Source organism: Mesoplodon densirostris, chromosome 7, assembly GCF_025265405.1.
Source record: "Mesoplodon densirostris isolate mMesDen1 chromosome 7, mMesDen1 primary haplotype, whole genome shotgun sequence".
In the NCBI taxonomy this organism is placed as follows: Eukaryota; Metazoa; Chordata; class Mammalia; order Artiodactyla; family Ziphiidae; genus Mesoplodon; species Mesoplodon densirostris.
Window position 1 is genome coordinate 94,071,164 of NC_082667.1, and position 15,759 is coordinate 94,086,922.

At 37.0% G+C, this 15,759-nt stretch overlaps 1 protein-coding gene across 1 annotated transcript in view; it reads left to right on the plus strand.

Moving 5' to 3' along the window:
- ARHGAP42 (Rho GTPase activating protein 42) overlaps positions 1 to 15,759 on the plus strand; it is a 290,695-nt gene that overhangs the window by 253,724 nt on the left and 21,212 nt on the right. The window contains exons 13-18 of the mRNA XM_060103053.1: positions 5,162 to 5,224; positions 6,170 to 6,244; positions 7,132 to 7,216; positions 7,819 to 7,877; positions 10,600 to 10,705; positions 15,286 to 15,445. Of these exons, the coding sequence (XP_059959036.1) occupies positions 5,162 to 5,224; positions 6,170 to 6,244; positions 7,132 to 7,216; positions 7,819 to 7,877; positions 10,600 to 10,705; positions 15,286 to 15,445 (548 nt within the window). The remainder of the gene's footprint in view (positions 1 to 5,161; positions 5,225 to 6,169; positions 6,245 to 7,131; positions 7,217 to 7,818; positions 7,878 to 10,599; positions 10,706 to 15,285; positions 15,446 to 15,759) is intronic.

Below are 15,759 nucleotides of genomic sequence, written 5' to 3' on the forward strand. Positions count from 1 at the left end.
TTAGCAGGCAGACTCTCAACCACTGCGCCACCAGGGATGCCCAATGGTGTGATTTTATTTAGTAAGAACCCCTTCCACTGACTTCTCATTTGAACATTAAGGAGTTCCCAGGTTTTCTTTTTTAAGCTATAGAGACCTATTTTTGCTGAATTTTCATTAGCACTAGCATACTAAGTGTAGTAACCCCTTCATGGCTTTGGAAGGTGGAAAGGTTTCCTTTACCGAATGTGTTTGTCCCTGACTTCCCTCAGAAGCACCACTCCTTGTGACTTCCTCCTCCATCACTCACTGGGAGACAGAGGGTGCTAAAGCCTATTTAAGCCATATCGCCTTCTCCTCAGACCTCAGCAGAAGCTGCTGAGTGCTGGCATGAAGGCACTGTTGATCAGTAGTCTGTAAGGCAGCCATGAAGGGGTGCTGCCTTTTTATATGAATTGAGAAATCAGTAGCCAGAAACTCGGATAAATACCAGTTAAGCGAGGAAAAGCGAAGTGTGTGAGATTGGCTTTATTCCATTTAGTCCTTTCTGCCATAACAATCTGTTTAGGTTATACATGATTAAATCAGAACTGGCCAGGTTATGCTGTGGTCTCAGAGACTTAACCACAATAAAGGTTCATCTCTTGAATATGCGATATGTCCATTCAGGTCAGCTGTGATTCTCTTATACATAATTTTTACTCTAAAACCCAAGCTCATGTAGTACCTTTTCTCTGTAACATTGATGATCTTGTACCAGAGGGGGGAAAAAAATAGCAGGCTTCCACAATACATACCAGCTGTTCCTAGCTGATGGATAATGACATTTGTGACTTCCATTCATATTTCGTTGGCTAGTGCATATCATATGACCAAGTCTGTCTTAGAGGGAGCTGAGAAACATAATCTTCCTGCAGGAAGGAGCATCAAATATGAGTGAACAGTAATCCCAGGCTACTACAGTTCCCTTCCAATGAGAGGATGTGTTTGTTCATTGTGATTATTGAAGTTTAATGAGAGTATAGGGACATATATGTGAATATCCAACTTGTTGTCTCTTCAGTGGTCAGCTAGATTCACAGGGCCTGAGTGGTTTATGCCTGATCTCCATTTTTTTAAAGAAATAGATCATTGTGGGCTTCCCTGGTGGTGCAGCAGTTAAGAATCCCCCTGCCAATGCAGGGTACATGGGTTCGATCCCTGGTCTGGGAAGATCCCACATACCATGGAGCAACTAAGCCCGTGTGCCACAACTACTGGGCCTGTGCTCTAGAGCCCGTGAGCCACAACTGCTGAGGCCCGCATGCCACAACAACTGAAGCCTGCGCGCCTAGAGCCTGTGCTCCACAACAAGAGAAGACACCACAATGAGAAGTCTGCGCACCACAACGAAGAGTACACCCTGCTCACCACAACTAGAGAAAGCCCATGCGCAGCAACAAAGACCCAACGCAGCCAAAAATAAATAAATAAATTTATATTAAAAAAAATAGACCATTGCCCTGGCCCCAAATATTTTAAAAATAAGTAATATAGTATGCCTCTGAAAAATAACACTTTTGGCACATAGTACCTCAAGCCCCCGTGACTTCAGCCAGGCCTGAAGAATACATGTGATTGACATATGTAGATTTTATATTCTCCTCTAGCCAATAATGATGATGATGATGATAACAGCCAACACTTCTGCAGCACTTACTATATTCCAAGTACTATTCTAGGAGCTTTGCAAATGTTAACGTATTTCATCTGTGAATAGCCCTGTGAACACAATAGTACTATTATCCTTACTGTACAGTAGAGGAATCTGAGGATGAGAGAGACTAAAACTGTGTCCAGTAATACAGCTGCTAAATGGGAGAGTAACTACTGTCTCTTTCATCTGGTTAGTACTAGTGACTGACCCTTTTTTTTTTTTTTTTTTTTTTTTTTTACCGTTTCTTCTTCTGTTTCTCAGTGATGTGTGGATAGGAGCACATGGGGAAGGAAACTAGCATCTGATTAGGTTTTTTCCATTGTTTTCCACTCTTCAGTGTTTCATGTGGATTTTGTCTTCATCTTACTACAACCCTTTAACATAGGTATTGTTACTTCCCTCATTTTATAGATGAAAGAACTAGAGTTCATAAAAGTTAATAGGCACACTTCCATCCACACAGCAGTAAATAGTAGAGCTGAGATCCATCCCAGGTTTGCCTGGCTCTAAGCAAAGCTGGGTGCTACCTCTGCACCACGGAACCTCTTTATACTCTTTCAGGCACTAGAAAAGGATGTTCAAAGGAAACAAAACAAAAATGCATGCTTATTTTTGCCAACACAGTGTATTTTTTCACATTTCTGAATTGATCGATAATGTTTTATTTACTCACGTGAAGAGAGCTAAAACACAAGGTCCATGGGACACATCAGGACAGTGGCACCCATGGAATGACCTGGCAGTCAGACTGAATGTTTGTAAGATTTTCTTCTTCATAATTAGCCTGTGATACTGGTTTACTAGGATAGAATGGGTTATTGCCACAAAATATCCCAGTATACCTTCAAGATATAGCCTGGTTATTACTTATTTTTCTCAAAATGGATATTTAAAGAAAATCTGTTTTTATATATCACAGTTATTTTTGTTCATTTAGCCAAGGGCAGGTTTTACTGAAATTTTTAAAAAGTGGATTTCTCTTTCTTTTAATACTTTTTATTGAAAAGTTGAAAAATGTGACCTCAAGAACCAAATGTTATAAATGTCAGGAACTTGCAGTTTTAAATGACACAAAATGTTAGTGTATAATTTTTACCAGGGTTACATTTTTTGGCTCAGTTTCTATTATTAAAAATGAAAATTAATAATTGATTCCTTACTTCTCCATGCTACCTGTTTTTTTCCTATGTTCAATAAATATTTTAAATTATCTGCATGTATTCATACTATAATGCTGTGCTTGGCATTTTGGGTTATTGGAAGTAAGCAATCCCTTCTTGGTGCCCAAAGAAGCTCCCCTCTCATGTAGGTAGTCAGCTCTAGAAAGATGCTTGATTAATGGCCATTCATTCTTGTGTGTTGAGTTCACCCAAAGCATTCACTGAGTTCTGTTCCCTTGACATCTAGGGCACTGGGGACACACAAATAAATAAGCCAATTTGTATTGGTAGCAATATATATTTTAGTTTTGGCATTTTTACATGTTTAAGTCTATTTTTTATTTCTAAAAACTAATTTAAAAGATATATAAAATAGTTACAAAATCCAATGAATAAAAATGACAATTTCTACCTTCTGTCCTTTTCTTTCTTACTTGCAATTTTCATGATCTTTCTAGAGCTTTTTCCTAGGAAAATAGAAACATTCATACCCTCAAATTTTATGTTTTAAGAAATTGGGTTGTATTGTCCTATAGATTACATTTTTTGGCCTAACAACATATAATAAATATTCTACCAAGTCAGTACCTCTAGATTTCTTTAATATTTAAAAAAATTTTATACAATTTTTAAAGGTTACTTTCCATTTACAAAATTATTACAAAATTTTGGCTATATTCCCCATTTTGTACAATACACACTTGAGCCTATCTTACATCCAATAGTTTGTACCTCCCACTCCTCCCCCACTGGTAGCAACTAGTTTGTTCTCTATATCTGTGAGTCTGCTTCTTTTTTGTTATATTCACTAGTTTGTTGTATTTTTTAGATTCCACATATAAGTGATATCATACAGTATTTGTCTTTCTCTCTCTGACTTGTTTCACTTAGCATAATACCCAATTGCTGCTATTCTTTTTTATGTCTGAGTAGTATTCCATTGTGTGTATATGTACCACATCTTCTTTATCCATTCATCTGCTGATGGACACTTAGGTTGTTTCCATATCTTGGCAATTGTAAATAATGCTGCAGTGAACATTGGGATACATGTATCTTTTTGAATTAATATTTTGGGTTTTTTTTGGATATATACCCAGGAGTGGGATTGCTGAGTCATATGCTAGTTCTATTTTTAGTTTTTTGAGAGACCTCCATACTGTTCTCCACAGTGGCTGCACTAGTTTACATTCCTACCAACAGTAAGTATACAAGGATTTTCTTTTCTTTACATCCTTGGCAACAGTTGTTACTTGTGTTTTTGTTCTTTTGTTTTTTTGATGACAGCCATTCTGACAGGTATGGGGTGATATTGCATTGTAGTACTTCTAGTTTTTTGATTTCTCATTTCTAATCTCAGATTTCTCAAACTTTTCAGTCAATTCAGTTTCAGTGATTTTCGTTGTCTAGGATTTCTTCCAGGTTTTTTGTCTTTCCTGGCACCTATTTTTTTAGCATAATTTTTTGATATATATTTTTTTGTCTGTGAATCTGTGTAGTTACATGGATGTATTTAATCTACCATCTTTAAATGGAAACCAGTTTTAATTTTTTATTGGTTTGAATTGTCTTCATATATTATGATTTGGGAATATTAAGAAATATAATATGTACACCACATCTGATGAAAAATTTTATTATAGTATCAAAAAATTTTTAAATTTTTCCTCTGAGTGTTATTTGGTATTTTTAAATCCTTTCTCTCTAAACAAGTAATCTAACTTGATCTGGCCCCCAAACCTTAAGAAAATTTGAAAAATCTAAAGAAAATCTGTCAAAAAGCAATGAAAATAAATTGCTGTTTCATAACGGAGGATCTTTCAGGGATTTTTAGCAGACTTACTAAGCATATTTTGAATTATTTTGAATATGATTCAAAATGCAATAGAATAGAGCATTGAACTTGAATTCAGGAGACCTGAGTTAAAATGTGGCTCTAGATCTTAGAACAAAGAAAAGCAGTTTTCAGCAACTTGGTGAACCATCTTAAGATTGCAAAGCTTTCTCTCTACCTCATAATGTTGTTTGGAGAATCTCATGGGAAAAAATATGTGAATAGCTATGTAATATAATTATTAATTATATCTAATAATATAATTACTATTAGATCTATGTTTCTAATGAAGCAAGTTGATATAAAAAACGTTGGTGAATGTGAACCTCCCTCCTTCACTTCTACTCCCAAATAAAAATTAATATGCTAACCAAAATATTTGATAAATTCAGTAACAACCCCTGTGCCATCAAGCCATGAAACTACAGAGCCAACTGAAGCAGGAATGCAAGTTCAACATAAACACTTAATATGATTTTCTTTTACTTTCAGTGTACTTAAATGAAGCAGGGTTCAACTTTGTGAGAAAATGCATTCAAGCTGTGGAAACGAGAGGTCAGTGTTGCCTGATGGGTACACTGTTACTGTTGTGTGGTCCCTTCTTACATAGAAACTGCTCAGAATAAGGATGTACTTAGTTATTAACAGGAGATTTATTTTAAGTAATATATGAATTATAAGTTATACAACCACATAAGTAACTGTACTTTGAACTTCAGTTTACCAAAATCATACTACAGACATACTTGTTTTTTAATGAATTTCCATAATATAGCCTCACTTTACTTCTTATTGATGGACTCTGTTTTGTTTTTGTTTTTGTTTTTTTTTTCAAGCTTTAGGAAGGTAAGATTCCTAAGGAGCTTGAATTCAGCTCTCCTCTTTCCCTACATTATATCTCAGAGTGATTTTAGTCATTGTCACAATTTCAGCAGCTTTCCGCATTCTAGTTATGACCTCGGTCCTGAAGTCCTCTCCAGTTGCCTTTTACTTCCTGGAAAACTTGTCTACAGCAAAACCTCCTATTGGGCTTCGGAGTTCTTTAAACTTAGATTCAAATTTTGGTGCTGTCACTTAGAAGTTTTGAGAAGTTAAGTAGGTTCCCTAAAATCTCTGAATCTGTTTCCTCACCTTTAAAGTGAAGCTATCAATTCTATCAAACTGTTCAACATGCAGGACTCTGTGACTGAGGAAACAGAGTATGAGAAATACTGATCATCCCTTTCCATCTTGGATGCTTTTTTATATTCAAGTAGTGGTGAATAAGCAGGTGTACTTTGCTATTTTGAAGCTCCTCATAGACTTTCAAATCACTGTTCAATGTCTGCCCTAAGAAATATATGTCTGATGGGTGTTTCCAGGGTAGGCTTGCTGAAGTTAGACTGTAAAATTGGATGCATAGCTTTCAGATTTGTGTAAGCATATATCTGAGTTTTTAACATTCTGTACTTCAGAAGCTGTGTCTTAAGCCATTTTCTTGTGATTTTTCCTTCTCATTAGGCATCACCATTTTAGGTCTTTACCGAATAGGAGGAGTGAACTCCAAAGTTCAGAAACTCATGAATACCACATTTTGTAAGTTTTGGATGAAGCCAGTTACTTACTTAATTTTTGCATTCTTAAAGAAAATTCAAACCATAGGTTTCTTTGAGATCTAGATTATTGCTTATCTTTGAGTATTTTCAAGTCATATTTAAAATTAATATTTGTATTCAGCTTTTTTTTTTTTTTTTTTTTTTTTTTTTTTTTGCGGTATGCGGGCCTCTCACTGTTGTGGCCTACCCCGTTGCGGAGCACAGGCTCCGGACGCGCAGGCTCCGGACGCGCAGGCTCAGCAGCCATGGCTCACGGGCCCAGCCGCTCCGCGGCATATGGGATCCTCCCAGACCAGGGCACGAACCCGTATCCCCTGCATTGGCAGGCGGACTCTCAACCACTTGCACCACCAGGGAGGCCCTGTATTCAGCTTTTAATGTCCATTGTAATAGATGAACAATCAGAATTTGAGAAGGGGCCCTTTTTATAATATTGGACTTTTCCTCAAGTATCCTTTGATTAGCTAGAGGTACAATAAGATTTATGGATGCTGGGATTCAGATTGCCTGACTTGGAATCTTAACTGGGCCAGTTAAAAGCTTTGTGACCTTGGGTAATTTGCTTAACCTCTCTGTGCCTTCACCTCCTTATTTGTAAGCCTAATACATAGTAAGTGTGCTGTGATGTTAGCAATTAGCAAACACCTGATTTGAAAAACTATATTCCATAAGAAATCTTTGAGGTTCAGTGTCAGAGTGAGCTTTGCACCAACTCATGCAAACAACAATCCTAAAGTTAACTCCATTGGCATTCTAAGAAATACATGCCTCTCTCTGTGACCTACTTATGTTAGTATCCATTTTCTTAACTGTGTGAGTGACGTTTTGAATTGCATGGTTTAAACATCTTATTTTAATTCTTTTCAGCTCCCAAATCCCCTCCTGATATGGACATTGATATTGAACTGTGGGATAATAAGACAATAACAAGTGGGCTGAAAAACTACCTCAGGTGAGCGGGCTTAACTCTTGCCGCTGTGCTGTGGTTTCTCAGTCACCCTCTTGGGCAGTCACCACGGATCCCAGGGAGCCCCTGTTTCTTAGCTTCCCTCCTTAGCACAGTTCCTTCACTTAAGGTGGCATAGCACAGGGTGGTAATGATTATGTTTAGTGTTCTGGAACTTATATGTGCTTGTTCAAGCAATACACTTAAAAGGCTGCAGTAATTTATGAATACTAAATAATAATTTGTTTCATGTTAGATTTGAATTCGGGTTTTCATGTATTTTTTTAAGACACCACAAGTTGAATTTGAAAAAAAAAAGTTTTAAACTATTGCCCCCATATCTGAGAGGGATTTTGCTCCTATGGTCCAATAGTTCTCACAAAGTTAAAAAAAAAAAATTGTCTCCCAGCCTCCCATTTTAATACAGTGGTGGCAAGAAGTGCTCAGGGGCGTCGGTATCTTTGAGGTCTGCATTTTAGAACTACCTGTAGACTCCCTGCTAGGACTTCATCATACGCCTAATTACCCAGTTCTTAAAGAAGCACTGAAAGGTCAGGGGAAATCAGAAGATACTGCCATTCTAAAATTTGCTTCATTCTCTGTTGTAGGTGCCTCGCAGAACCACTGATGACTTACAAATTACACAAAGATTTTATTGTTGCTGTTAGTAAGTACATTTCCACTGGATGCGTTATAAATGATGTGGTTTTATGCTGTATTAGAGGTGTAAGTTTAAACCTGCTAGTTAACATATTCCTGTCTATTGCTTAAGAAACTGTCATTCTCATAGTTAATAATTTACAGTGTGGTTATAAGAAATCACAGAGTGAACTAAAATACTTTGTTACTTAATAAGACCTTATTGGGGTGGCGAGTATGATGTGATTAGAAAGAGCTGTGAGGAATTATTCGAATTACATTTTACTTGATTGGTGAGTGTCAGTTTCTTACAAGAGCAATTTCATGGTTAAACAAACAAGACCACAAATCTGTCCAGTCAGTTGTGCCAGTGCTTCCACTATACACATACTCACATGCTGTGTTCCTAAATCTGGAGAAAGAGTCAGATATTTTTGGCAGGCAGCAAGCACCTTTTCTCTCTTTTTATATTTCTTGATGATGATCAGATATTTATGTTGTTTCTTTAGATCTGTGACTGCTATAATGTGATATGAATAGATAGGCTTAATTCAAAATTGGGGGGGAGGGGAAGGGGCCAGGGACAATCATGTAACCCGAGAAGTTAGAAGTGTGTACTTGTAAAACATTGGGCTCAAAGTGCCAGGTCGCCATCTGAGCCCATCACAACAAGTTGTAACAGTTAGGAGTTGGCATTTCATTGTTAGGATGTATGAGGTATGACTGTAACAAGAGTATTTTTCACAGTCTAAGAAAGAAATCAGCTGCATTAGTTTACCGTACATTGTAATGTCACAGGAAATATTGTCTACTGACAGAAGTGTCAGGTAAAGCTGAATGATCTTGGTTTTCAGTCCAGTGTACATGACTGACCACATGATCTCATAAACATCTGTACTACTTAGCTTTCCCCCATAAAAAAAAAAAAAAAAGCTCTGCACTCTACATCCTCTTAATAGAAATCTGTCTTTGTAAGAAGAACAAGACCTTAGAAAATATATAATCCAACCTCATTTTATTAACTAGGAAATCAGGACCCAGAGGGGGCAGGTGACTTTGTCCAAGGACACTGGTAAATTCATAGCAATATCAAGACTACAAGCCAGCTTTTTTGACCCTTAACCTAGAACACTTTCTTACAAAAATTTAGTTTTATAGAAAATGGTGTTTGATCCACTTAGCTAGAATGGCTCAATGAGCTGGTTGTTCTGATGCAAACATTTGGTCACAAGATTTTTTTTCTTCACTTCTGTGACAAATAATGATCATATTATTCACTACCAGGATAATTAAAATGTGTCTTATGTATAAGAATTTATCTTTTGTCTGGGTCAAGGATCATAAAATTAGGTATTATTTGGGTTCAAGCAAGAGAAATCCAGCTCAGGAAAAAGGGGGAGTTATTCAGAGACTAAGGGGAGTCCCTCAGAACTCCTTGGCAGAGGATGGGTCCTGCCTTCCATGGCCTGCAACCAGGAACCTCAGAGTAGGAAATAGATGTTTCTCTGCCCATCCTCCCAGCTCTTTTTGGAGGGTCTCTTATTTTTATTCTTTGCTGCATATCTGCCTCATTCTTATCTTCGCTTCCAGACAGATTTTTCTTGGCTTTCTGCCTGGTTTTACATGATGTGCCTTTCCATGTATCCAGCAGGCAGATCAGTTTTGGTGTCTCCATTCCAACGCCTGGGAGAAACTTCATGTTTGGCCCAACCAAAGCCAGGCTCTTTCCTTACCTCATGTACAAATAGCTGTGCCCAGAAGAGATGAAGGTTCCAAAATATAAACCCTATGTGTTGGGCACTTTCTGAAGAAAGGGCTTGGCAGGGTGAGCAGTCAACCCAGAATCTGTTTATTATAGTAAGAGACTATTAAATAGATTCCTTGTTCTGAAGCATTAGAAGTTTCTCTAGAAGACTTGTCAACATCTTGGTTTTTGCCTTGTAGGCTAGACTTGCTTTAGATGATTTTTTGCTTTTCAGATTTACCATTATCAGTGTGGGCTTAAAAATCTACCAGGCCTTTGTTTGTGCAATAATCCTGACACCTCACAAAAATAACTCCCTGCCATCTTTGGATCTATAAAATTTGGAAAAGAATACCTGCTTCCTCTGGTTTGATGGAGTCACTTGGAGGTTTCAGTGTGTTAGAGTGTATTGTAGTGCCTGGCACATTAGGCCATTTGCAACAACTGCTGTGATCACTCACGTTGCTAAAGGTTTTTTTTTTTGCGGTACGCGGGCCTCTCACTGTTGTGGCCTCTCCCATTGCGGAGCACAGGCTCCAGACGCGCAGGCCCAGCAGCAATGGCTCACGGGCCCAGCTGCTCCACCGCATGGGGGATCTTCCCAGACCGGGGCACGAACCTGTGTCCCCTTCATTGGCAGGCGGACTCTCAACCACTACACCACTAGGGAAGCCCCCAGCTAAAGGTTTTATTCTATCCTTGTGTAGCAAAACCCAAGGAGGAGATGAATTATGGTTGTATGGAAGTATACAGCTCAGGGGCTAAGAACACACATCTGGATTAGATAGAACTGGGTTTGACTTCTCTACTTACTGATTGCAGACCATGGACAAATTACTCAACGTCTCTAAGCCTTAGGAAATGATAGTGGTAATACTTACCATGTGAAGCAGTGCTTATAAGGCACAATGGGTGGAAGTGGTTATGATACTTTAATTACTAATGTTTATGTATGCATCTTAATACAATTAAAATTTGAACATTTGCAACCTTTTTTATGTTACAGAGTCTGATGACCAAAACTACCGGGTGGAGGCTGTACATGCATTGGTGCACAAATTGCCAGAGAAAAACAGAGAGATGCTGGACATCTTAATAAAGCACCTGGTCAAGTAATTCTCTGACTTATATTGTTCACTTAATTACTTGTTCATCTATTAAACTTAAGCATGTTCATGTCTTTTTAAAGGGTGTGATGGAGCTATAACCTTGCTATTATAATCAGAGTCCATTGAATGTGCTTAAAAAATGATGTGGCAGTTTGTTTTTAAGACACGTCTATACGTGTGTGTGTGTACCTGTGTATGTTTACGACATGCAAATAATTATATCCTTGCAACCATTATACTAATGATGGAAATTTTCATGTCAAATTAAAAATATATGAAGGGGTATATAGCTCTTACCCAGTACTTTTAGATGCATTGTAAGCCCAAAGTTTGAAGACCAGTTCTCTATTCTACTAGGGTCACCAGGTTGTACCAGGTCAAACTGCCACTTGAATGTTAGCTTCCTTCTCCAGATTCATAGTATCTGTTGGTCTCTGAAGATCTTTCTAACTCTGCTGTTAGTTCATCTTTGTATTTAAAAATCTTGATAGATAGATATTGTATTAGTCAAGTATCTCCAGAGAAACGGAGCCAATAGGATATTGTTTGTGTGTATGTATATATATACACACATATATGCATATATGTATATATATACACATACACACACACATATGTATAAGAGAGAGCTTGATTGATTGCAAGGAATTGGCTAAACAATTGCAGAGGCTGATTTCAAGGCAGGCTGGAGACCCAGAGAAGAGTTGATGTTGCAGCTTGAATCCAAGGCAGTCTGAGGCACAATTCCTTCTTCCTCAGGGACCTCAGTCTTTTTCTCTTAAGACCTTGAACTGATGTTGGATGAGGCCCACCCATGTTATGGACAGTTGTCTGCTTTACTCAAAGCCTACTGATTTTAAGGTTAATGTCATCTAAAAGTACTTTCACAGAAACATCTAGAACTATGTTTCACCAAATATCAGGGTACTGCAGCCTAGAAAATTTGACACGTGACTTTAGCCATCACAGATCTATCTTGATTCACACACACACACACACACACACACACACATTTAATCAAGAAGTTTGTTAACCATGCTGCTGGAAACAAAAGTCCAAATTCAGGTTTTAAACTTACTTAAAAATTCCCTTATAGCCTCATTTACAAATAGGAACTTTTTTTGTCTTAATGAGTACCACGATTCACAATCAAATGATTAATCCTTCCTTGTTTGCTACAAGTAGTAACCCAATGTATCCTAATTTGAGCCATGCACATTTGAAACAGGGATGTACATTAATCAGTCTCATCTTAACTTGCAGACTTTGAGATAATATGAATTTACCCTCCTTGAAATAAGAAGAAAATCCACTAGGAATGACTTCATTTCAAGTTCATTTTTAACTATTGCCCATATCAACACCTCTTTTAGCTAATGAATAGGGACTCACTATCCTTGGTCAGAATTACATAGTCTTCGATTATGTTTTTGAGTTCTGTGACCTCTTCATGAAACTTATCCATACTGTATTTAGTGGGCATTCTCTTGCTGTATTCAAGCTAATTTTTTAGCAAAGCCTTTTAAAATGTACCTTTAAAGTTTCGTGAGTTTCACATAAAATGTTTTTGCTTAATTATTCAGAATGTTAGATGAACACAAGTTTCACCTTTAATTATGAATGTGATACAGGAAATAGCAGAGAGAGAGGTCTAGGCACTGAAGAGTACTTAAAATTCTTCAGCCCAACCTTCACCACCATTCCTGGCTCTTTCTTGAATCTGTAAAAAGTCAGTCTCCACTGTCTGAGCAACAGCAGTAGAATGTGTGCCCACATCACCAATGACTTACTTAAGTAAACTAATAACACTCTTGGTCCCTGGCCAACTTATTGACTTACGAAAAGAGAATTTAAGATCAGTGACCTGGATTGGTCACTGGCCTAAAGGACCAATGACTGATTCCAAATCTCCATTAATTAGCTCTGAGACATGGTATAAATAATTGATGTATTTCTGAGAATACTTTATCTTTAAAACAAGGACATCTGTGGAATCTGCTTTGTACAAAAGTTGAGGGAATGAGTTCCAGAACTGGCTGAAATGTGGAATGATAAGGGTCTGTACTGACTGACTAGCTCAGCAGAAGGGAAATTCAATGAAGAGAAAATAGGTGATCAAAATATTTTATCTTCTGAACACCATAGTCATTAACTCTCCTTTTCAAAACAGACCAGTTTTTTTTTTATGATTTCTAAATTTATTCCCAGTGAGCTTCATTCAGTCATATTCTAGGGTGCTTATGTTACCAGGAACTCTTACATTTTAGAGTACATCAAGAGTACCTAGAGTCAATTTAATTACAGGGAAGAATGTTATTTTAAGACCATATTTTATTCAATTTAACTCATTTTATTTAATTCTCTCAACACTGCTCTAAGGATTGTCATTCTTATACTTTATAGATGAGGGAACTGAAGCCTAGAGAGAGGTATTAAATAATGTGACTGATTGCACCCAGCTTCCAAGTTGGAAGGACCCAAGCTTTAAATACAGACAGGCTCACTGCCTTTACAGATGACTTAGTAGACTCTCTAATACATATTAAGCAATTAATATGATATTTGGTTGTATAAAAAGGAAACTTGGAATGAAATTCTTATACTAACCAAGAACCTTCTTAGCTAATGCTGTCTTGGGCACAAGGGGAAAATTCAGTCAGTGGGACAGTCAGCTCTTCCTGTCCTTTGCCAGAATTTGCATGGATAATCCAGAATCCTAGACTCCTCATAAAATTTTACTTTTGTTTCTAGAATGAAGTTAGTGTGCATACTCAATCAGATATAAACATTATCTTATGTTCCTTCCTAGAACTTTATATTCTAACAACCTGGCTGGGAGTAAGATAGAAAAGGCAGTGGTTAACCTAGGAGACTGGTTAAATAAATGAGATTTCCTATTAATGCATCCAATTTCCAAATTAAATCAGTTAACTAGTCAAAGTCATTTTTGAGAGTTTACTGGGATTACTTTTCTAAGGTCAGTACTATCAGAGCCCTTTCATTTTATTTTCATTTTCAGGCCAGCACTGATGCTACCATATCTCCTTGTCTTACTGTTTGCCTAGCCCAGTGCTCAGCGCTAGGGAGGCACTTAGGGAAGTTTTGGATGGATGGTGGATGGTGGATGGATAGAAGGGAAGTAGGATGGAAACATGCCCTAACCAGTCATCTTATGTGGGGAGCACAGGGGTACTCTTGACTTGAAGTCAGGAGACCCGATTTGAAACAAAATCTCTGTTCCTAATTTTCTGTGACCTCAGGTACATCATTTTTACTTAAGGAGCTTCTTTTTGAAAAATCTGTACAATAGAAAATAACTGACTTCCTGGGAGGATTAAGTACAATATTATCTATGAAAATGCCTGGCAGTAGGTTCTCAATATATGTTTAGTGAATCCGAATATAATTACAACCAGTCTACTCCTTTTCTCTACTTTAAAAAAAATTTTTTTTTATTGAAGTAATATAGTTGATTTACAATGTTGTGTTAATTACTGCTATACAACACAGTTATTCAGTTATATATATATATATATATATTTTTTTTTTCCATTATGGTTTATCACAGGATATTGACTATAGTTCTCTGTGCTATACAGTAAGACCTTGTTGTTTATCCATTCTCTATCTAAAAGCTTACATCTGCTAACCCCAACCTTCCACTCCATCCCTCCTCCAACCCCCTCCCCCTTGGCAACCACCAGTCTGTTCTCTATGTCCATGATTCTGTTTCTGTTTCATAGATAGGTTCATTTGTGTCATATTTTAGATTCCACATATAAGTGATATCATATGGTATTTTTCTTTCTCTTTCTGACTTACTTCACTTAGTATTGTAATTTCTAGTTGCATCCATGTTGCTTCAAATTGCATTGTTTCATTCATCTTTATGGCTGAGTAGTATTCCATTGTATGTATGTACCACATCTTTATCCATTCATCCATCAGTGGACATTTAGGTTGTTTCCATGTCTTGGCTATTGTGAATAATGCTGCTATGAACATAGGGGTGCATGTATCTTTTTGAATTATAGTTTTGTCTGGTTACATGCCCAGGAATGGGATTGCTGGATCATATGGTAATTCTACTTTTAGTTTTCTAAGGAAACGCCATACTGTTTTCCACAGTGGCTATACCAACTTACACTCCCACCCACAGTGTAGTAGGGTTCCCTTTTCTCCACACCCTCTCCAGCATTTGTTATCTGCAGGCTTTTTAATGATGGCCATTATGACTGACAACCAGTCTACTCTTAACCATCTGTTCTAAAAGAAGTATAGTACTGTAGGAAATACAAAAGAGCTGATAATCTCTCTAGGGTGATTGAACCCAATTTAGGAAATCAAGATTTTTTCCTTCAATAGATTAACCTTTGTAATTATGTTTTACTTTGGCCAGTGTTAACTTTTTACATCTTTTTAGACTATACCCACTAATGTCAGTTGGGAGTAGCTGAACCTGACTATTTGGGAAAGTTAGCCTGTAATGGCATGTTTATACTTTATGCCATAAGTTTAGTGGATGAGAACATTTAATAATTATTAAACATATAACTTAAATATTTTGTTCCTCTTATTTGCAGAGTGTCACTACATAGCCAGCAAAATCTCATGACTGTCTCAAACCTTGGTGTCATATTTGGTCCGACTCTAATGAGAGCACAGGAAGAAACTGTGGCTGCCATGATGAATATTAAATTTCAGAATATTGTGGTTGAAATTCTGATAGAGCACTATGAAAAGGTAGACTGAATTTTCATGTGAAAGTATAAAATTTTGTCTGGCTTCTAAGAAGAAATTTTGCATTTGTATCATCTATGATCCTCACATTGTGATCTCAGATTCCTATTTGGTGTCAGTCTTGTAAATTTTGTGTAAATTACTTCTTCATGAGGACTTTGATTTTCTTTTTTCCTTGTTCAGTTTTTAAGTGCTTCTCAAAATCCTCTAAGTAAATGATTTCCTTTCTTTTGACATTATTTACTTGTCAAGATTTTCTTCTTTAGTATTTATATAATTAGTTTTTTACTCATACTCAGAAAATAGAATCATTTTGC